This window comes from Lycorma delicatula, chromosome 4 (assembly GCF_047948215.1).
Source record: "Lycorma delicatula isolate Av1 chromosome 4, ASM4794821v1, whole genome shotgun sequence".
Classification (NCBI taxonomy): Eukaryota; Metazoa; Arthropoda; class Insecta; order Hemiptera; family Fulgoridae; genus Lycorma; species Lycorma delicatula.
Window position 1 is genome coordinate 18156660 of NC_134458.1, and position 23826 is coordinate 18180485.

The 23826-nt window shown below is 31.9% G+C and overlaps 1 protein-coding gene across 1 annotated transcript in view; it reads left to right on the top strand.

Moving 5' to 3' along the window:
- The window catches only part of Ptp69D (Protein tyrosine phosphatase 69D), a 196680-nt gene that overhangs the window by 122130 nt on the left and 50724 nt on the right, over positions 1–23826 (top strand). Inside the window, exons 14-15 of the mRNA XM_075362423.1 lie at positions 11440–11864; positions 17602–17720. Coding sequence (XP_075218538.1) covers positions 11440–11864; positions 17602–17720 — 544 coding nt within the window. The remainder of the gene's footprint in view (positions 1–11439; positions 11865–17601; positions 17721–23826) is intronic.

Consider the following 23826-nt stretch of genomic DNA (forward strand, 5'->3'; position numbering starts at 1 on the left):
TTTTTAAATAGCCTGATGGTGGCTCATAGGTACAGTACGATTGGTAACATTTTTCCAAAATTAAAGATGCCAACAAGGAAGCAAAATCAGTCTAATGTTGTGTACAATATACCGTGTAGTGGTTGTTCAGCATGTTATATTGGACAAACATCCTGATATTTAAGAAAAGAATTGAGCTACATAAATATAGGAAAAATGTAATTACTGCATTGAATAAGCATGAAAAAGCCAAAAAACATAAATTTGATTTTGATAGAGTAAAAATTTTAGAAAGGGAACCTAATTTTGTAAAAGAAATATATTGGAGATCCACATTAAAAAGGATATAAATTCTATAAATAATAGAATGGACATATCTGATTTAAGTATTATATATGCTAATGTGTTTTAAATTAGTAGATAAAAATGGGTTGTATATTGTTGTTGGTGTTTTTTTTTTTTTGACTTGACTTTTGAAATTTCATGGATGAGTGATTGATGGGTTGCGTTTTATATGGGACACCCTGTATATATATATAAATATAGATACCAGGTGTGTATATATGAAACCAGAACTTTTGTATAGAAAATACACGTTTATTGTATTAAAATAATAAAAAATATTTTATTCAAAATATTGTCCATCGCTAGCTATACATTTTTCCCATCTCTGTGACAATTTATGAGTGCCACGCAAAAAAACCGTTGCTGTTTTGAGGCAAACCAGTCATTGAGCCATTTTCGTAAATGAAGTGAAGCATTGTTCAGCAAGTGCTTATCCCATCGATGTAAATAAATAGTAGTCAGACGGAACCAAGTCTGGTGAGTTAGTCGCATGCGGAAGTATTTACCAACTGAACGCCTCAATCGTTTCCTTGACTGGTTTTGCTGTCTGTGATGGTGCATTATCATGAAGCAAAATTACTTTGTATTGCCTTTTTTGATATTCTGGTCGTTTTTCATGCAATGCTTGATTCAAATCGATCATTTGTTGTCGGTAGCGTTCAGTATTAATAATTTCATCAGGTTTTAGCGCTCATAATAGATCACATCCTTCTGATCCCACTAAACACAGAGAATTGTTTTCTTTCCATAGCGATTTGGCCTTGAAATTGATGTCGATGGTTTGCCTGGAGTTACCCATGATCTTTTACCCTTAGGATTCTTGAAATATTTCCATTTTCATTACCTGTCGCAATTTGATGGAGAAATGACTTTCTGTTTTACCTGGCGAGCAGCATTCTGCAAGTGGTTTTTTGCTTTTCTCAGTGTCTTTCACTCAGTTCATGAGGAACCCATTTTCCCGTCTTCTGGATCTTTCCCATGGCTTTCAAAAGTATGGAGATGGCTTCTCGTGTTACATTTATTGATCCACAAGTTGTTGTTGCGTTTGAGCATCATCCTCAGCCAACAATGCTTGCAATTCGCTGTCTTCAAAACGTTTTGGTGGTCTTCCACGTTCTTCGTTTCTCACGTCATAATCACCACTTTTGTATTTTTTTTTTTAAACCACTCAAATCACTGTGATTTACCAACAACATTCTCACTGTAAGCTTTGACAAGCATTTGATGCGATTCTGCAGCAGTTTTCTTTAAATGGTAACAGAAATTCAGTGCTGTCTGCAAATCATAGTTTGTAGGTACAAAACTCGACATGTTCAATTAAAACTATGCTGTTGTATGAAACTTGTATTGTTATGAGCTGAAAATATTTGTCAGCTGTCAAAGAAAGAAAATGGCATCAATGATGTGGTTTGACGGTATTACATTGACAGCTAGGGCCATCTATTGGCAAATTCCAGTTTCATATTTACTTACCTGATATCGAAAAAACCAATAATTTTATAGAAAAAAATGAATTTTAAGAAATTAAGGATCCTACAAAAAAAAAATTAAAAAGATATTATTTACAACATTAAAAAATGCAAATATATTTTTAAACATGAACATATTAAACAAAATTTTAAATTAATTAATACAAAGGCCCCTATTGTAAAACCACTATCTAAAATTTACAAAACAGATATGTCCATTAGACCTTTAATAAACTGTATTAGTTCACCAACTTACTAAATACATTTATAAGCCAATACTCTTAAAGAATATACATTGAAATCGATAATAAATATAATTTAAAAAATGGATACGAATTAGTAGATATAATTAATGACATAAACATAAACAACACAACAAAACTCATAACATTGGATATAAAAGATATGTACACTAATATCAATACCAACAGAACCATTGATATAATTAAAAACACTTTAACAATATAAAAAAGAGTTAGCAATATAATAAATGAAATAATAAAATTACTAAATTTATACAAGAAAAGTCTTACTATGGGTTCACCACTTTCAGCAGTATTAGCTAATATATTTATGTACGATTTAGAAAATAATAATTTACACAATATTTTTAAGGGTCATCATATATATTATTGTATAAAAGATACGTGGATGACATATTGATTATTTATAATGAACAATGCAAAGATGAGGAAAACAATATACTCAATGCAATGAATTCTATAAACAACATCAAATTTATTTTATCCCATGAAAACAATAATAGCATACATTTTTTGGACTTAATAATTAACATAGATTGTGATAATAATAGGTTAGATATTGACATTTTTAGGAAAACCACCAAACAAGACACAGTAATCCATTGCAGTTCGTTTCATCCTTGGAACCAAAAAATGGCTAAATTTAATGCTCTAATATATAGAGAACTAAGATATTTAAAAAACGATAATATAAAATTAAAGAAGGAATAAAATATTAAATACATCACCACCACCAACGATATAATAAAAAATTAATAAATAAATTATATAATAAAATAAAACAAAATATGAGTACACATAAAAAATAAAATAAAATTAACTAATAATAATAATGATATTAATTACACTAAAATCGAACATAAGTTATAAAAATTCAACAAAATATATAAATAATGTTTATCCTGCAAAAACAATAAAAAACAATAACAAAGTCAATTTAGAAAAACAGAATATATAGTTTGAAATGCTCAGATTGCGGATTCAAAATACATCTGCATGACCAATCAATCATTTACAATAAGAATAAAAGAGCATCAAAATTATATAAACAAAGGTCATGTAGATAAATCAAATTTTGCTAAACATATTGTAAATAATAACCATAATTATAACCTGGACAAATTTATTAACATACTTGATTACTCTAAAACATATATAATACTAATATTTAAAAAAAAATACTTTATATATTTAAATAATAATAAATTAAACAGACAAAATTTGATGACATTTTATACAAGCAGATGTTAAATAGTAATAATAGTTTATGTTGGCCAAACTGATCCACCTCCCTTGTAACACAACAGTTGAGACTACCAAATTGATAGGATGTTTACGTTGCCATAATTTAAAAATATATGATGACCAACTGTTTTGTTTTAAGCAAATGTCACGATGTTCTTATAATTTTACACGTGAAGTTTTAATTAATGTTATAAATAGGACGAATATGAGAGTTCCTGAAGATGGAATTTAATTCCGAAAGCGCTTGAACGCATTGAATTCAGTTGTTGGTAAGTGGTTTTTTGCGTATATTAACTGTAATTATATACTTATACCAACAGGCTATGCTTAACAAAATTACAGATGGTTGCCATATTAGATAACCTAATTTATTATTCTTGTAATTTCTATAAGGTTCAAGAAATCTGGTTTTAAGGGATCTATTTGTTTTTACTATATAAATAGCATCAAAATCATTATATTTAATTTTATAAATTCCATACAGATTATTTATCTTATTATTATTATTATTATTTTTGTTTTTTAAATATTTTATTATGTGGTTTATTAGGTTCGTATGTTCATTTAAATATTTTTTTATTGTAAGTATTAGTAATGTTTGTAATGATATTATTAGTGTATAAATAAATATTTTATGTATATTTTTTCATTCTTTATTATCTTATTATGTATTGTTGTAAGGTAGATATGTTATTATTCTGTTTTGATAGTTTTTTTTTTTTATAAATATTTTTAATTAAAGTAATATTATATGCATTTTCAACTGCTATATGTTTTTTTTTAACTTTTCTTTGTTATTATGTGTGTATTTGATTGCTCCATTAATCATATTTGTATAAGTGTTTTAGATTGAAATGTTTTTATATTTGTTTTTCTTAGAAATACTAGAAATTAATAAAGATGACATAAAATTAAATGTAGTAGAAAAATATTATATGTATATATATATATATATATATATGCAAGAGGTTATAACTAGTATTTATAAACCACAAGACACACATATAAAGCAAGATTGATATCTTACTTTCAATCTAATAAGGCCATTTTAAATCCTACAGATTCATCATCAATTATTAAAAACTATAACTATCATTAGCATTGAGCTACTTCGTTAACTAAGTTATGACTGATTAAAATGATTAGTCGGAAGTTAAAATTCTGTTATACAGGCCTACCAATTTAAACAGATCATCCTGCTTAAAACTTATCCGGTGATTTATTAAATTGAAATTTTTATATTAATAAATATAATATTTCTCCAAATACTCCAGTTTGTTTTTAACATTACAAATTCCTAATTTTAAGATTAATTACTAAATGTGTAATTTTATGTCCATTTGAAATCAAGTGATCTGCCATATTTGAAAAAAAAAAAAATTATTTTTAATTTTTAAAAGCTCGTAGATGTTCTGAGAATCTAGCTTTATATGACCTATCAGTTTTACCTATATACAAGGTGTGTGAGAAAAGTAATGAGACTGACTTTTTACTTACCAAAGTTTTTATTTTTTTCAAACAACAATATTATCCCTTTCAAAGTAGTTCCCTTGGGCAGCTATACACCAGCGGAGTTGTTGTTCCCACTCTTGGTAGCAGTGCGGGAAGACTTCAACTGGTAGGCCTTTTAACTGGTCAGTCACAGTCTTTTGAATGTTCTCCAGAGTTCTAAAATGACGACCTTTTAAGACATGTTTCAATTTTGGAAAAAGGAAAAAGTCAGAAGGACTCAAATCAGGTGAATAGGGGGGGTGGTTGAGAAACTGTAGGAATGCGTTTTGAGGTCAAAAATTCTGTGATGGAAATGACCGTGTGACACGGGGCATTGTCATGATGAAGCATCCACTTGTCTGCAGTGTCTGGTCTCATGCGAATCACTTTTCCTGAGCCTTTCAAGGGCAGCTTTGTAAAACACTTGGTTGACAGTTTGTCCTGGAGGAACAAATTCTTTATGCACAATACCTCACTGTCAAAAAAGCAAATCAGCATGGTTTTGATCTTTGATTTGCTCATTCAACATTTTTTCGGTCGAGAAAATGATGGAGTGTGCCATTCTTCGCTTTGCCGCTTTGTTTCAGGATCATATTCAAATATCCAGGATTCATCACCTGTGATCACACGATTGAAGAATTCTTGGTCATTGTCAATGCTCTCAAGAAGATCAACGTACACGTTTCTTCAATTGTCCTTCTGTTCCATTATGAGGTTTTCAGCACCAATTTTGCACAAACCTTTTGCATGTCCAAATTGTCTGTCAAAATTTGATGTACGGTGAAAGTGTTTAAATTTAACTGTTCACTCATCATCCTTATTGTTAAATGACGGTCTGATCTCACAAGAACCTCACACGTTCAACGTTTTCATCAGATTTTGAAGTTGAAGGTCTCCCTGAGCGAGGTAGATCTTCAATATATTCTCGGCCCCCAAAAAAATATTTGTGCCAGTGGAAAACATGTGCTCTTGATAAGCCATGTTCCCCATAGGCCTGTTTCAACTTTTCAATGGTCACACTCGCGGATTCCCTAAGTTTAACACAAAACTTGATTGCACAACTTTGCTCTAAATTCCAATGCTTCATTTTCATAACACACAACAAAAACACAACTTCACTGATGGGAAAAATAATACTGCTGTCAAAAATAATGTGTTGGCTGAACGGAGTTGAAACTCGTACTGAGCATGTGGAAGGGATGAACAAACTGGTCTAGGACACAGTGTTGCCAGATCGCTCGCAGTGTTACCAATCTCATTACTTTTCTCACACACCTCGTATATATTGCATCACAGTCTGTGCATTTAATTTTATATCTGCTACTTAAGTTAAATTTGTCAAAAATGTAATTAGTTTTATAATTAAAGAATCCTTTCAAAATATTTACAGTTTTTATGCAATTATATATTTTTCTTTGTTATAAACATTCACTATTTTATTTGTGTTTTTGTTTATATAATTGTATAAAATATATTTTCTATCATAAGTTTTAGTACCATTCACTGGAATAAGGGTAGTGTTTTTGTTATTATATCTCTTCTTTAAATATCCCCTGTAAATGTTATCAATATAAGATTTATTGTAGCCATTTTTTAAAGCTATATTTTTTATCTCCCTCTATGAATCATAAGACCTTGCCGATGGTGAGGGGACTTGAGTGCTCAGTGATACAGAGTAACTGGACTGAAAGTGCAACGATATCGGAGAGGTCCCTGTTGAGAGCCAAAGGAATGATTCCTGAAAGGGGGCAGCAGCTCTTTCAGTAGTGTTAAGGGTGTAGGTCAGAAGGACTTAAACGGCCATATCATAACTCAATCTTCTGAGAACTGCGCAGCTGAAAGCAGTGGAAAACTACAGCTGCTTTTTTCCCCAAGAAAATGTAACTCTCTGCATTTTCATATAACACAGATGGAGGCGCCTTCCTTGGTAAAATATTCCGAAGGTAAACTAGTCCTCCGTTTGGATCTCCGTGTGGGGAACTACTAAGGAAGGAGTTACCAGAAAATTAAAAAATAGCATTTTTCGAGTCAGAGTGTGGAGTGTTACAAGTCTAAAAAAGGTTGCTATGTTAGAAAATTTAAAGAAGGAAATGGATAGATTAAATGTAGATGTGGTAGGAGTTAGTGAGGTTCAATGCTCTAGAAATCTCAAACCTCCTCATGCAAATACCATCACCATCGTTAATAGTAGGAGACTTCATTGGCCACCATATTTCCTGGGGCTCAACGTTCTGTTCCACTCGAGGAAATATGATAAACAGAGTGAGACAATACTTGGACCTTTGTCTACTGATTGATGGATCACAAATATTCATGTCTTTATCATCTGGTAGTGTATCTAATGTCGATCTCTTCATATGTTCACTGAGTTTACTCCCTATCTTAATTGGTCTGTTTGTGATGTTTTTCACAGCAGTGATCACAGACCAATTATTATTGGTTTAGGTGTTGACCGCAAGGTGAAAAGAAGGCCACGGAGATGGATTGTTGAAAAGGCGGATTGGAATGGATACCATAAAGCCTTCCAATCACAGTATGACGATGGTGCAGACATCCTTGACCAACTTTCCTCTTTTATGTCCATGATACTTGAGAATGCTAATAGATATATCCCACAAACATTGGGTAACCCTAGACGTCCTTCTGTTCAATGGTGGAATGATGATTGCCAAAACGCTATTAGTAATCGATGACAGGCACTACAACTGAACATCTAAATTTATACCGCAGGGCTAGAGCGGTATGCCGTCGATTGTTCTTGGATGCTAAGAGGAAATCGTGGACGAAATATATGAACACTATTTCATGCACTACTCTCACAGCTTCTGTGTGGAAAAAGATCTGTGAAATTTTCGGATCACCGAAACAATCTATTCTCGGTCTTATTGATGAAGGAGAACTCCTTTCATCATTTTCAGTTGTGGCAAATACTTTAGTAAAATCTTTCCGCTCAGTGTCTCTCACTTCGTCATATAATAACGATTTTCAAAGATACAAAATACAGATAGAGGTATTATCGCTAAACATTGGTGATTCAATTGGTGAATTAAACGCCCCATTCGTATTCAAGGAATTGTCACGTGCACTTAAAAACTCATGAGACACTTCCCATGGGCCGGACAACATTCGCCTTAGTATGCTTTCACACCCTCCTAATTCGGCATTACCACATCTTTTGAATATTTACAATGGTTTATTCTCTGAACAAGTCTACCCACCTGACTGGTCAGAAGCATTTATTATACCAGTACTTAAACCTTGTAAAGACAAATCCAACCCCTCAAGCTACCGCCCTATTTCTTTAACGAACGTTTTGTGCAAAGTAATGGAGAGAATGGTAAACCGCAGGCTTACATGGTACTTGGAGAGACATGGCTTTCTATCCCCAGAACAGTGTGGTTTCCGACAAGGACGATCTTCCATTGACCATTTAGTGTCAATGGAAACAGCCATATAAAACGCTTTCCTAAACCGCCAGCACCTCATCGCTATCTTCTTTGATATAAAAAAGGCGTACGATACGGCCTGGCGACGTGGTATTCTTAAAATCCTCAAAGAATGGTGAATCAAGGGCAATATGCTTGCTTTTATTCTGGGTATTGGTTTTATTCAGGAATGCCTCATGGTAGTGTAGTGCTACCTTATTTTCTGTAACCATAAACAGTATTACCAAATGTTTGCAGGCTCCTGTCTCATGTTCTCTATTTGCTGACGATTTTGCTATTTACATTGCGAGCCGTTCATCACCCACAGCAGAGAGACTTCTACAGAACACTATAAATCACCTTAAAGCTTGGTCCAATGTTACTGGCTTCACGTTTTCATCCAAAAATACAAAATGTGTAGTCTTTTCTCGGCTATGAAACCCTTCTATTCCGCAAGTTTTTCTGAACAAAGAGCTTATTGTTATCTCTCCTTTCATCAAGTTTTTAGGTTTATTTTTTGGTAGCCGTCTTACTTGGGTCAAACATATCAAATAATTAAAAAAAGAATATTCCAAACTTTTAGATATGATGCGAGTCCTTAGTAACACCAATTGGGAAGCCAATTGGTGTTACTAAGGACGTTCATGTATGATACCTTTTTTATTATTCATTTGTTCATTCCCATTTAGATTATGGTTGTGTCACCAGCTCATCATACCATGCTTAAAATGCTGGATGCAGTACAACATGCTTTCTTTCAGCTTGCCACAGGTGCATTTAGATCAATCCCTGTTGCTAGCTTACTTGTAGAATGTGGTGAGCCATCACTTTGGTATAGACGAGACCAGCTTTTATTATCTTAATTTGCTCATCTCAAAGGACAGCCAAATCACCCAGCTTTTGACTCGGTCCGTAGAAATCCTAATTTAGGAAGGTATGAGGACCATCCAACAATTTGTCTTCCAACAAATGTTTCAGTGTGTTCTCTCCCAAGATGAATCCAGACCTGGTGGTATACACTGATGGATCGAAACAGAACAATCTGTTGGTTGTACGTTTGTTGTCAATGATAGAACTTATATGTGTGGTCTTCCTGGTATTACGGGTGTGTCTACCATTGAACTATACGCTATAAATAAGGCTCTAAATATCATTAACCCCAAGTATAGAAAAATCCTTATTTGCAGTGACTCGTGTAGTGCTCTCCAAACCTTAGAAAACTTTTACTCTAGACATCCTATCGTCATCGAAATTTACAACACAATCGCTGAGTTAAATAATCGCAACACAGAAGTAAGTTTCTGCCAGGTCCCTAGCCACGTAGGGATTCCAGGTAATGAACAATGAACATATAGTTTAAATATTTCAATTGTGACTAAGGATGTAGGATCCTGCAGAAGTACTCTCATGGTAAAATTAAGGTGAGATATGTCTTATCTCAATATTCTGTACTAGGTGGTTTATTAATACAGGTGGGGTGTGATAAGTTGGTATACATTTATAGTCAATTATAAATAAATGTTTTTTATCTGTTGTTTCATATTGTGCTTGTGTAATCCCTATTTCTTGGAAATACTGGTAGATGTCGCCTGGTTTTGTATTTGCTTCTGATTCCGCAACACATTAGTTGCTGGAGTTATTGCTGTTCACAAATGTTTGTCTAATTCACAGCACGCTAAAGTTGTGCATCTTTATGCAATCAAAAAGTGTTACAATGACTCGGTGACAATTTCAAGCTCTTTTTAACACTCGATGGACTCCACCAAGAAACAGCATTTTCTGTTTATACTGTAAATTTGAATTAGAAGGCAGCACATAAAAGAAGAGAAACAACCTAAAGCAGGTCCCATTCATTCTCTGAGAAAGTCTACATAGCAAGCTTCTCAAGAAATGGGAATATCTCATTGTACAGTACAAAAAATGATACACAGTGACCTCAAGCTGATTCCAAACAAATTACTGCCCTACATAAGTTAACACAACCTATCAAGTAAAAAAGATTGTAGTTTGCACAGTGGTCGGAAGGGAAAGATTATGTTCTGTTCAAGACTTGGTTTTCAAATGAGGCCTATCTCCGTTTTTATGGGACTATTAACAAAGAAAATGTGCTTTTGGGCAACAGCAGCACTGCAAATTGTGTATGAAAAACAACAACATGGGCTTAAAGTAACTGTATGGGCAGCTCTATGTAGTCATGGATTGATAGGGCCAATGTTTTTCAATGATACAATTAATTCTCAGTGCTATTTGGATATATTAAGGAATGATTTTTTACCCAAACTGCTTGTGACTGAGTTACCCATAAAATGGTTTATGCAAGGGGTGCAACCCCTTGCACTGCTAATGTGTGGGTTTTTTAAATTCAGTTTTTGGTAATTGCTTAATTTTAAATTGCTATCTGGGCTGTCACAATGGAGGTTTTTTGGCCACCTTTGTGCCCAAAATTAAAACTTAGTGACTTTTTTTTATGGGGTGTTTAAAAGGGCAACTTTTCCTGTTAAGCCTTGCAAAGTCTTAATATATATAACATTTATATTCTATATAAATAGAGTATATCTATATATATATATATATATATATATATATATAAATTATTTTATCTGTATATGCTTGATATGATTTATTAAATGACCACCACAACTCATACCAAATATATGAACTTGCTTAATAAGAAAGTAATATTTTTAATTTTATTTGAAAGTAATAACTTTGTTAACAGTTTGTACAAAATTTTATTTATGCTCAAAAATTCAAGTATAAAAATAATGTACTTAATAAAGTTTCAATTTTCCTATAGCAAACTTATTCAAGTGGCAGTGTCACAATGCGTTGTTGCATCAGAGGTAAAAATAAGGAAAATTAAAATTCTAAATAAGGTTGTATAACGTCCTGTAGCTGCTGGTATCTTCAACTTCGCCATGAAAAGTTATGAAATATCAAAATCTATATGTATTTTTTGATATTTACTTTTTTGCACTCTCATATTGAAGGATACTGTTTATAAATTCATTAAGGTGTGGCAGTTCATAAAAAGTCAAGTGATATTTATTAATATCTATACGACTCAATAAGTCTTTTGGTGATCAGTATTTCTTCATATCACCTTTAATAGTTCCATTTATTCATGCTCTGATGTACAATTATCTACTCAAATAATATCTAATTTTATTCTCTACATTGTCCTTTTTATTTATATTTTTAATAATAATGTTCTTTTTTCAGCAATTCTTTTAATAATGACATCTTTCTTGGTGATGAAAAAACAATGACTTCTAATGATGATAAATCACAGTGTCACCAGTGTATTGGTTTAAGGCCCCATCCTCCTACTCCTGCTCCCTCAACAACCACATCAGTAACTACTACTACTACTACTACTACTATTGCTGCTGCTGCTGTTTCTACTACTACCTCTACTATTGCGGCTGTATCACCACTAAACACAACTATAATAACTTCTGTCATTACAAATCTACCAAATAATACCAGTTGGCCGCTAGCATTTATTCCATCACTAAGTACAGCTTCAGCATTACCACGTTCTAGGAGATCTCTCACTTCTGTGTCTACAACTCCTTATCCACTCATTGTTTTTGATGGACAGTTAGATACAAACAGTAACTACACTGGATTTGTGGAAGTGATTGGTCAGTGTATAATTTTACTTTTTACTTTTATTGAATAAACTGTATTGAAATACAACTTACATTCAGAGGAAATTTAAACATAATTTTTCTTCTTGGTTCATGTTAGTAATGCAAAATGTGTGGCTGATGCACTTTTTATATTGAGTGCACTTTTTACTATTCACTTTTCATAGTATTATATTGAGTCCTGTTTATGGGTTAATTTAGAATATTTTCTTTGTCTATGTCCTTAAAAATAACAGTAAGCCACACAAGTAAAGTTTTTAATATAAAAATCTCCAGTTTGTTTATTATTTTGAAATATTTAAGTCATAACTTAAATATTACTACAATATGTATTAATGTGTTTATTTGGCATTTGAAGGAAATTATTTCGTGTGATATAAATTAACAAAAGAGAGTATAAATAGGTATAGTGAATAAAGAAAAAAGGATGTTTGATTCAGTTGGATTAAACATGTTTATAATCATCAATTGCAAGTAGAGTGGAAAAACTAGAAGTTATATTGAAAATCAGCGTACTTTGTGTGACTTTTCTACTAATTAATTTTTTAATTCTCTTTCTCTAGCCAAAAAATGAATAGAGTTGACAACTGATCTTCTTAAGTGTGTAGGACAAATCAGTATAATAGTACTTACTAAATCAGTGTAATTCTTTTAAAATGAGCTAAAATTACATTTAAAATTTTAAAAATAATTTTATAATTGAATTATAGTCCAGGATATTAAAGTAGATCCTGAGTAAGATAGTAATCGTATGACACAGACACAATAGTTCCATGACACTTGGAATGGCTTCGGAGAATCATCCTCATAAATAAATAATTGCCAGCAACAGATGTTGTGTTTAACCTTTAACTGGTCACAGCATTAAATTAATAGGTAGTCGCATATGTGTGTGCCTATTTCAGTTTATTTGTACTTTACCATTAATGTACATTGTACATTATTGGTGGGGTTTTTTTTGTTGTATGTTTAATCTGTTATACAGTTCAAAAACATAGAACATAAATATCAAGAATAAAAATTAAAAAGTTTCATTTTATGAAACTTTTATAATTTGTGTAACAATAACCTTTTGCAAATTCATCATTTCATCCTTGTCAGTATAAAAAAGATTCTCTGGGTCTTTTTCTCCAGTCTTCTGTTTCAGAATTATCCTCTTGTCTTTTTTCAATTACATTTTTTCCATCAATTTCATATTCGTATCTAAAGTTTGTTTTGAAGTAAGATATGGTCTTCCAAAATTGGTCCTTAAAAAATTACATTAAGTTATCTCTAAAAATAAAGCTGAACTTACATAAAACATTAACAATCTGTAAATAAAAAACCATTAGTTGCAAGGTATTAATGCGAGATCATGTGATAAAAGATGTAAGCACATGTTACACTTTTGATCAATTCCCCACCGCCTGAAAAAAAAATTATTGAGCAATTTTGTAAATTAAAATAGTAAAAAGTTAAAAAAATGTATAAAAGTTTTTAGAGGATTGATTCAAAAGTTTTTTCAAAAAGTTTTTTGTGTTATTTCTGGTGGTATAGCAAATTCTTCAAACAGCATTAGTATTTATTGTTGGAGCTAGAAGTATGTCCACTGAGGTGTTCATAGGTAAGAGAACTGAGAAAAATAATTTATTAATGTTTTATTTCAAACATATAAATTGTTTGTCTGACCTTTTATTAATTATAATTAGTACAAACTGATCTCTATTTGTTTTAAATTACACTGCATTCTACAGCTAATTGAATGCGATGAATCAGTTAATACATGTCAGTATCTATATATTTTATAGATCTAGATGTTCAGTATGGATTTCAGCTCCAATTGTTCTTTCTTACTTTACAATGGTAACAGAACACTTTGTCTAAAAGTACATGTTTACTGTATTTGTTATTCAGTCAATCATTTGTTTCACTTTAACACAACTAAAATAACAAGAATAACAATTGCATTATAATTGTTCAACATGTTAATGAAAATAAAAATAACTAATTTAATAGAAAATTAATACTTTTAACTTATTTTACATAATAGAAATTTTCATTCTGCAGTTCTTATCAGACCAGATTATTTTTTTTTAAATAAAAAATTGAACATTTTGCCATCTCTATGCTAAAAGTTCTTGAATTAAGTAACTTTTTACGATTATGACAGATTAATTCAGTAAACAGTATCATCATTGGTGGATTTCTGTTTTGGTAGCCTGATCTACTTATCCATCATTAGTATTTTCATTTTTGTGAAATGCTGAGTATAAAATTTAAAACTTTGTCTTATATAGATTTCTGCCAATGTTAACAAATGTTGTCATTTATCATGTTTATATTGGTTTGCTTGGCATTTCTCCCACCACCACCCCATTTGGTTGCCCTAAGTCATAAGACCGAATGTCTATGCCAAAAACGGCTACTGAGATTCGAAACAGTTTAGCGACCAGTGTCCTAACTAGCTCCTAGAGCTAACCTAAAAGTGTGAGCAGAATAAGTGTGTTACTATACACCACTCGCTCGCGTGTCCCACTGCCCACTTGTCATATGTCACTAAAATGGGTAGGCGCACCCCGTCAATTACTAAAAAATATACGACTATCAATAATTAAATTTATCTCGTCAAAGACAGCAATTTTCTGCCATGCCTAGGCTGCTGAATGCCAGCAAGTACCTGTCCACCATTAAAGCACTTGTTGTCTTAATCTGGCTGGTAGTCAGCCATATCTCTCAGTTAGCTTCCTACAGCAGTGTGATAGGAATCTTTTCCCTTAGGTAAGCTACTGATGTCGGTTGAACAAAGCAACCGCATCAAGGAACTCCCACACGGTCCGACAATGCGGCCCTCGCCACATTGACTCGCTGCTTGTGAGTGGCCAATTTTCCCCTTTACTTCTAAGTTCTAAGGTGGCCAGACTGGCCCTTACAAAGGCTGGGCAGTCGAACATCATGTGTTCATTTGACTGGACCTCCCTGCAGACACACAGCTCATCAGCTGCCAGGCAGAACTGAAAAATATTGGTTTAAATTTACATGGTTGGAGAGCACTTGGGCTCCTGTTGACCTTAAAAACTAAGGAGAGACTTACCATCCCTCCAGATCCTGTATAAATCTGTACAAGGACCTTCCCTTAGTTGTGGCGTGCCATTCTTGCTGCCAAGCTTCCATCATGAGGCTTGAAATTGCATCCCAAATATCTTAGCCTCTTTGCAATTTGCACATGGCCGCCTGAACTTTCACCGCTAAATCAACTGGGAGAGCCTTTCCCAATATAGTAGTAGCCTCGTAAGAGGTTGTTTTAAAAATACCAGTGCATACAATTAAGGCTCTGCATTGGGCACTCCTTAAATTTTGAACAAGTACTCAATTTCTTTCTAACCTATGCGTACAAATGGACGACGCATAAGAGGTCATACTTTCAGACACCTCATGGACACCCCAAAATGAAGGCCTGAAAGCCCATAATCCTTTCGAGCAATCCTCCTAAGCTTGCACTTCAGAGAGACGGCGTCTACCAATACTTGCCCAATGTGGTTTTAAACAGCAACTTCTCATCAAACAAAACACCTAGTTACTTATGAACTTGAACTTGGCTGATTACACAGATTTATACTTAATACAGAGGTTATGACTGTATGATTATTTGCCTGCACCCTTGAGAAGCATAAACTTCGTCTTGGGCACAGAAATCTTTAAATTTTGATGTTCATCCAGCCCTCTGTGGTTGACAAAGCCGCCTGCACTCGGTCGTCTAGCTGCTGTTGTTACCACGTATCATGTTTATATGAGAATCATGCTTACTTTTAAGAAAACCTGCCTTATGAGAACATTATAATTTTAAATGAGTAAAGATTTTCATTTATTCTGTGCACATAACACTTGTAAGTATGCAGGTTAGGTATGCATATGTATGTATATGTTAAGTATGCGGTTAAATTAACTGCGATACATGTGAGAAGTTATATAATTTTCCACCTTCTGTAGTTAAAGAATGGATATTTAGTCTTCATAATTATAAGAACACAACAATAAACAAAACATTAAATCAGACTGCAATATGGAGTATTTGTATAACATGCAGAAATTAATCACACAAATTATCTTTATTGATATTTTTTTTTACCCGTTGTTCAGATTTGCCTGTTAATAGGAAGCATTCATTCATAAATACAGGTTTCACTGTATTAGTTTTTAACGAACTAAAAACAAATAAGTTAAATGTATATAAGTTTAAATGCTTTTGAGATGTAGATACCATTTAATATTTCCTTAGCTTCTTATTCTATATTTAAAAAATTTAATATAATCAAACCTAATTCTTAACTGTAGACTAAATTTCTTAGTTGTAGATTAAACATTCTGAGATATGAAGAAAAGTGTATCGTTAAATTTTTTGATATATCCATCCATTTATGTAATAATTTTTCACCAAGACTAGTATGTAAGATGCTTGGAAACATCAAGAAATACAAAATTCTGTGATAAGACATTTTTTAACTGATAACAGTACTTTTGCTATTTAAAAGCTGTGAATAACAAAAAAATATTATATATTTTAAATGTGAATTTTTTACTACCTTTTTAGTTCACAATGTAGTTTTTTCGTAACATACTATTAGGTAATACTGTATGTAAGATTATGTCACGTTTCTATACACATATAGATGTGTAGCTTAGTGTTATTATGAGTGCTAAAGTACAATAGAATTGGCTCAGTGACATAGTCATCTACAATATAGCCCAGAAAAATATTACACAGCCAATATTAATTATCACCTAAAATAGTTCATAGCCTATACAGTGGCCTATCAGTGCTATCAGAATTATTCCTTGTGTATTTATTATACTGATATAAAATATGAATAATGAATATAGAATAAGAGTTAAAAGAAATGAGATTCAAATAACCAAAAAAGTATTTTCTGCTCATTGTTTGTGTCATTTTTTTAATTTCTATTAGTCCTGTTCTATTTTTTGGAAAGAAATGAGTGGATTAGTTATATTAATTGATGAAATAAATTGAAAACATTATTCACAAATAAAGAAGTGGAATGTACACTTTTCTTATTGTTGAACTTAAAAAGAATAAAATTAAATTTCTTATTAACTTTTGTTTTGCTTTGCTTTTCTAGAATATTCTTAATTATTAGTTCACAAATTATGCCAGTTCAAATGCTATAAAAGGAAAATTATACTGTCTTGATTACTACTCAAAGTAATCATTGAATTTATCCATTATCTGTACTGCATTTCTTGAGAAAGGAATCGCACATCTTCAAATTTGCAGCATTCTTTGAGTGCTTTGTAGCAGATGAAAAAAAAATAAAAAATAAAAACAGCTTGAGGTCTGTAAAAGTATTGTATGTATTTTTATATATTCTGAAATGATTTTATGTTTATTTGTAAATGAAGTACATCATCACTAAATCAGTTACAGAAGGAAAATTATTTGCCCTCTTATACTTTAATAATTATAATTTATTTGTTATAAAATTAAATCAGAAAACGGTTAAAATAATTTGGTAATTATTACTTTATATGGTATTTGTAAGTCTTAGTCTGTTAATTACTTATCGGATCATATTAAGAGAGAAGTTTATGTAAGAATCTTTTTTTAGCTTTGTTATTATTAATTTTAAAAATAAAAGCATTATCATTAATTTTTTTAACTAATAAATTAATGAGTTTATTAATTTTTAAGGTTTATTTTATTGATATTATAAAATATTTTTATTATGCATTGTTGCAGTGTATGTCGGAAAGCAAGCATTATTACCGGCTTATAGCACTTACTTTGAAGCTCTTAATCCTGGACCGCAAGTCCTTAAAGCAGCACAGTCTTCTCATTTGCTTACGATCGTTGTCCAGGTAGTATGACAGTTAATTTCTAAAAGCAATATATGGCATGTAACTACAATATTCACTATTGGTTATTTAATGTGTGTTGGAGCATCTACTCTGAAAAAAATCGTTCAACTTTTACTTTTTTTTCCCTTTTTCATTCGAATGGTTTGATGCGGCTATCCAAGATTCTTTATCTAGTGCGAGTCATATCATTTCGCTATACCCCCTACATCCTCCATTCCCAACAATTGTTTTACATATTCCAAACGTTGCCTGCCTGCACAATTTTTCCCATCTACCTGTCCCTTCAATATCAAAGCAACTATTCCAGGATGCCTTAAGATGTGGCCTATAAGTATTTCTCTTCTTTTAGCTATATTTTTCCAAATGCTTCTTTTTTATCAATTTGCCACAGTACCTCTTCATTTATCACTTTATCCACCCACCTAATTTTTAACACTCTCCTATAACATCACATTGTAAAAGCTTCTAATCTTTTTTTCTCAGGTACTCCAACTCTCCAAGTTTCACTTCCATACAAAGCTGTGCTCCAAACATATACTCTCAAAAATCCGTTCGTGATGCTTAAATTAATTTTTGATGTAAACAAATTATATTTCTGACTGAAAGCTCGTTTTGCCTGTGCATTTTATATCACTCCTGCTTCGTCCATCTTTAGTAATTCTACTTCTCAAATAACAAAATTCTTCTACCTCCATAATCTTTTCTCCTCCTATTTTCACATTCAGTGGTCCATCTTTGTTATTTCTACTACATTTCATTGCTTTTGTTTTGTTCTCGTTTATTTTCATGCGATAGTTCTTGTGTAGGACTTCATCTATGCCGTTCATTGTATCTTCTAAATCCTTTTTACTCTCGGCTAGAATTACTATATCATCAGCAAATCGTAGCATCTTTATCTTTTCAGCTTGTACTGTTACTCCGAATTTAAATTGTTCTTTAACATCATTAACTGCTAGTTCCATGTAAAGATTAAAAAGTAACGGAGATAGGGAACATCCTTGTCGGACTCCCTTTCTTATTACGGCTTCTTTCTTATGTTCTTCAATTGTTACTGTTGCTGTTTGGTTCCTGTACATGTTAGCAGTTGTTCTTCTATCTCTGAATTTGAACCCTAATTTTTTTAAAATGGTGAACATTTTATTCCAGTCTACGTTATCGAATGCCTTTTCTAGGTCTATAAACGCCAAGTATGTCAGTTTGTTTTTCTTTAATCTTCCTTCTACTATTAATCTGAGGCCTAAAATTGCTCTCCTTGTTCCTATACTTTTCCTGAAACCAAATTGGTCTTCTCCTAACACTTCTTCCACTCTCCTCTCAATTATTCTGTACAGAATTCTGATTTTTTATGTATGAGTAGTTAAACTAACTGTTCTGTATTCTTCACATTTATTTACTCCTGATTTCTTTGGTATCATGACAGTAACACTCTTTTTGAAGTCTGATGGAACTTCCCCTTTTTCGTAAATATTATACATCAGTTTATATAATCTATGTATTGCTTCCTCACCTGCACTGTACAGTAATTCTGCAGGTATCCCGTCTTTCTGCCATTAAAATCTTTTAATACTCTATTAAATTCAGATCTCAATATTGTATCCCTTTTCATCCTCTTCTTCTTCCTCTGTAACACCAGTTTCTAATTCATTTCCTCCATACAACTCTGCAGTGTATTCCACCCACTTATCAACCTTTTCTTTCGTATTATAAATCAGTTTACCATCTTTATTTAATCCACTTTTACTTTATTGGATTAAAAGGCAGTGTCTGTGTAAAATCTGCCTAGAATTTACGAGAGGTTATCTCTAAAGTAAAGACCATTTCATTGTAAAAAAATTTATTCTGAAAACTTTATAAATATTTTTTTATTTCTCTTAACCTACATACTTTATACTACTTCTCTATGTAATCGCCACACAATTTAAGACATTTATTTTAGCAATACACTAGCTTCAATATACCCTTGTCATATTCTTCTGCGGCCAGTCCATTTAGCCACTGATTAACAGCATTTTTAATTTGATCGTCACCCACGAATTGCTTACCACTCAAAAATTCTTTTAATTTCCCAAACAAATGGTAATCAGAAGGAGGTAAATCCGAACTATGTGGTAAGTGATCGTAAATTTCCCATCCAAATGTTTTCAGTAAATCACGTGTTGGACCTGCAATATATGGGTGTGCATTATCATGCAGCAGGATGACGCCATCGGTCAGCCACCCAAGTTGCCAATTTTGAATGGCATGCCGTAACTTATGTAGAGCTTTGCAGTAGGCTTCTGCATTTATAATTGTTCCACGTGGCATGTAATCAATCAGCAGTATGCCAAACAAATCCCAAACGACTGTGGCCATCAGTTTGCGTCCAAATGGCTGTGGCTTGACCTTTGTTGGTCTGGTTGGTGATTAAGAATGACACCACTTTCAGATGTTTCTTTCATTACATTATCACCACACACAGCAACCAACTGCCTATGAATTTTCGCCAGCTTAATGTTTTGATAGTTTAAGAAACTATGACTCCACGTATTTCACAGTCGGCGGCAAAATTGATTTTCCTATTCATTTTATAACATAATAGCTCACACGTAATCAAAGATACTACAATGCAACAACGTATAGACAACAACGCAGTGTGTACATTACTAGTGTGGCCAAGAACGACACAGGTTTGCCAATAAGGAGAGAAATTTCCCAGTGGTCTTTACGTTAAAGATATCTCTCGTAGTATCTCCTGAATAGTATTTATTTCTGACTTTCACTTTAATTTTAGAGTAGATTATTCTTGTATGCATCATAAAAAGCTTGTGTTTGAAGAGTTATACTGTACAAACCACTGAATAGAAAAAATTTAGATTTTTATCGTATGTAATTTATTCTTTTCTACATTATTATTATTACGCTTTATAGTTTATTAGAAGAAACATTTATAACAATTACAGAAAATTATGTGTTAATACACCTTGTTTTTCACATGTCTTTGTGGTAGTGTGATTTCAATGTTGTATAACTTTATTAAGTGATTATCTAAAAATCAGTGTATAAGAATATTTAAGAACAAGAGTTTGTCATTTTAGTGTTTAAAAACAAGTTTCAAGATGGCCAGTTTCAGAATGGCAACCCTTTGTTATTGTTTTTTTTTTTTTTTTAATTACTAATTTGTCTCTCAGCAAAAATAGGAATTTGTTTGTACCAAATCATGTATTAACAACATTGTTATGGTACATACATAGTTTCATAATATCAATTGAAAACAGACTAAAAGAATGGTTGTGAAGAAAGAAAGATAACTTAAAACTGCTGTAAATTTCAATTTTTCCCTTTGGATAGAACACAGCTATTTCATAGTGAAACATTTATATAGACAAACCGTAATTATCACTGAATTATACACGTATATGAGGTTACTTTTCTTAAGCCAAAATAGTATTTTTTTAAAATACTCAAGCCAACAATCAGAAAATTTTGTTAAATGCTTAAATGACAGATGAAACTTTTTCTGTAATTAGAGCAATAATTTTTTTTACAATTTCTTAAATATTGTATTGAAAATTGAAATCAAAATATCAGGAAAAACTGGGGAAAAGTTTTGTATTCTTAATGCATAATTTTCCATAATCCCTTTACCAGTTTTCTTCTAGCTTAACTCCAAGTAATAACATTAATTCAGAAAATTAATACAAGTTTTTATATATGGTATGTAACTGCTTAATGACCAGCTTTTTTTGTAATTCATACTGTAGTAATCCAAATTACAAGATAGAAGTAATAATAAAGTCATTGATCAGTTTTAGCATAACCGCTTTTATTTTTTTTGTTAGAATTAGAATATATGTCAAAATAAAAATAAAAAAATTAAGATCTTATTTATTGAATGGAAAATAAAACTGTCTTCTAAAGTAGAAAACATAAAATTCATTTAACGTGAATCTTAGGCTTTGTTATGTTCAACTGAGACTTATATTTAGTCGTGTCCACCATGGAATAGCTAACTCAACTCATGGAATAATCTGTAAGAGTTGATTTAGTCACTTCTGGGAATTCTCTTTCTATGTTTTCAAAATAATTTGGCTTGTGACTTAATGAATATAATTGGATAATAGTGAAAAAGAAAACTTGTAATACTACTGCTTGAACTGTACATCGTGACACATTGTGAAAATATCAGAAAAATGTTGTTATATAATAATTTTTTTTATATAGACTGAGGTATCTAGTTGCAAAAAAAGCAAGTAACTTATCTGTTATACTTAAACTGAGAAATGTTTTTTCCATTACGTTGAGTGCATAAGGTTTTTACAAATATTAAAATAAAATAAAGCTCCTTACAGATTTAACAGAATTTATTATTTTTATTTATTTTTTACACACTTAATGTTTAACACTTAGAGTGCTAGGGAAAAAAAGCAGCTCGTTAATAGAATGCTAGCTGTTTTTGTCAGTATTTGAAATTTTGTCAAATTAAATCTAAAAAAAGATATATAATTGGTAGTTACATGACTGGAATCCTTACAACTTCTTGCTTTAGATGTTGTATATAAGATGCAGATGTAATACCATGAATAATAAGTTATAATGTATTTTCCGAAGCATGTTTTTATAATGAACAAAGAATTTTTAGGCATGTGAAAATTTTTGCATTTTTTTCCTTCTTTACACTTTTACTGTCATTAACACTAATGTTTATTTCTTTATTTTAAAACTACACTATCACTAAAATATACTAACTTAGTTTGGAAAACAAAAATACAATTACAGATAATTCTTTTTTGAATGAAAGAGTTTGAAACAAAACTCTTTGCATAACGCCACTTTACATTCACAGCAATGATATGATGTGTCTCTTCTGGTTGCCTTCCCATAATCCTTTGTCCCCTCAGAACAAACTTTGCACATTCTTTGACATATTTTTTTTCCTGGACGTACAGGAATGTTTTCTAAAAATTGTTTTCCTGTAGCAAGTCTACTCAGCTGAGTTCCAGATGTGCTTGGCCGACTTGGTACTTGTTCGGACTCACCAAGTTCCTAGCACAAATTTTTTATGTACTAAGTTTTTTCTTAGTTACATGGTTATACAAAATACAAGAATTGATTAAAGACATAGAATGATATGGAAGGCCAGTTTCTGCCACCACTTGATGGACCTTTGTTCATAAACCCCATTTGACATCCTCTGGTCTGATAAATTAACCCCAAATTTATTTTTATTATAACCAATTACATAAGCAGGTTTGGTGACCTCTCTTCCAAACCTGTCTTTGTATATAATCATATTACCCTTTTGTTTCGTAGAAATCATGAACACATCACGCTTATCTTTCCAGCATAATAAAAGAATATTGTCTTTCCTACAAAACACTTGTCCATGCTGCACCCTAGTGTTTTATTTCATAGTAGGTGGTGTGCCTTTTCGGTTTTTATTGTTGTGCCCACTAATAATTTTTAGCTAATTTTGCTAGAAAAGCTAATTTTTAGCTTTTCTAGCAATGCAGCTATTGCTGGGCTAGTGTAATATCTATCCATGTATAAAAGTGATCCATTATTTAATAAAGAGCCTAGCAATGTTTTAGTCAAATCAACTATTGTACTACTTTGTCCACTATACACATTGAAATTCCTAATATAACCACTAGTAGACGCTGATAACATAAACAGTTTGATGTCATATTTGCTGTCTTTTTGGGCATGTACTGTTTAAAGTACAGCCTACTGTTAAATTTACACATCCCTTCATCTGTGGTTAAATTTTCTCTGGGAAGGTAACCTTTTTGAAAGTTTTTTGGTAAGACATCAAGTTATGGACACGCTTTATGTAAAGATTCATGGCTCAACTCACCTTTAGGCACAAAAGTATTATTATTAATGTGAAAATTACCCATAATCAATAAAAATCTGTTCGTACTCAAAAGATTAGGACAGTAATTGCATGATACCACAGGATTTTTGGACTGGTGGTCAGATATCTGTGGCTTTCTATCAATGGACCTGTGTAATATTATAGATAAAATTTTATACATTTCAGCTATAGTGGCTGTCTTCCATTTATTCATCCTACAGCTAGGTGATAATTTTTCTGCAGCTTTTAATTGCCTTACTTTCTGCTGAGCAT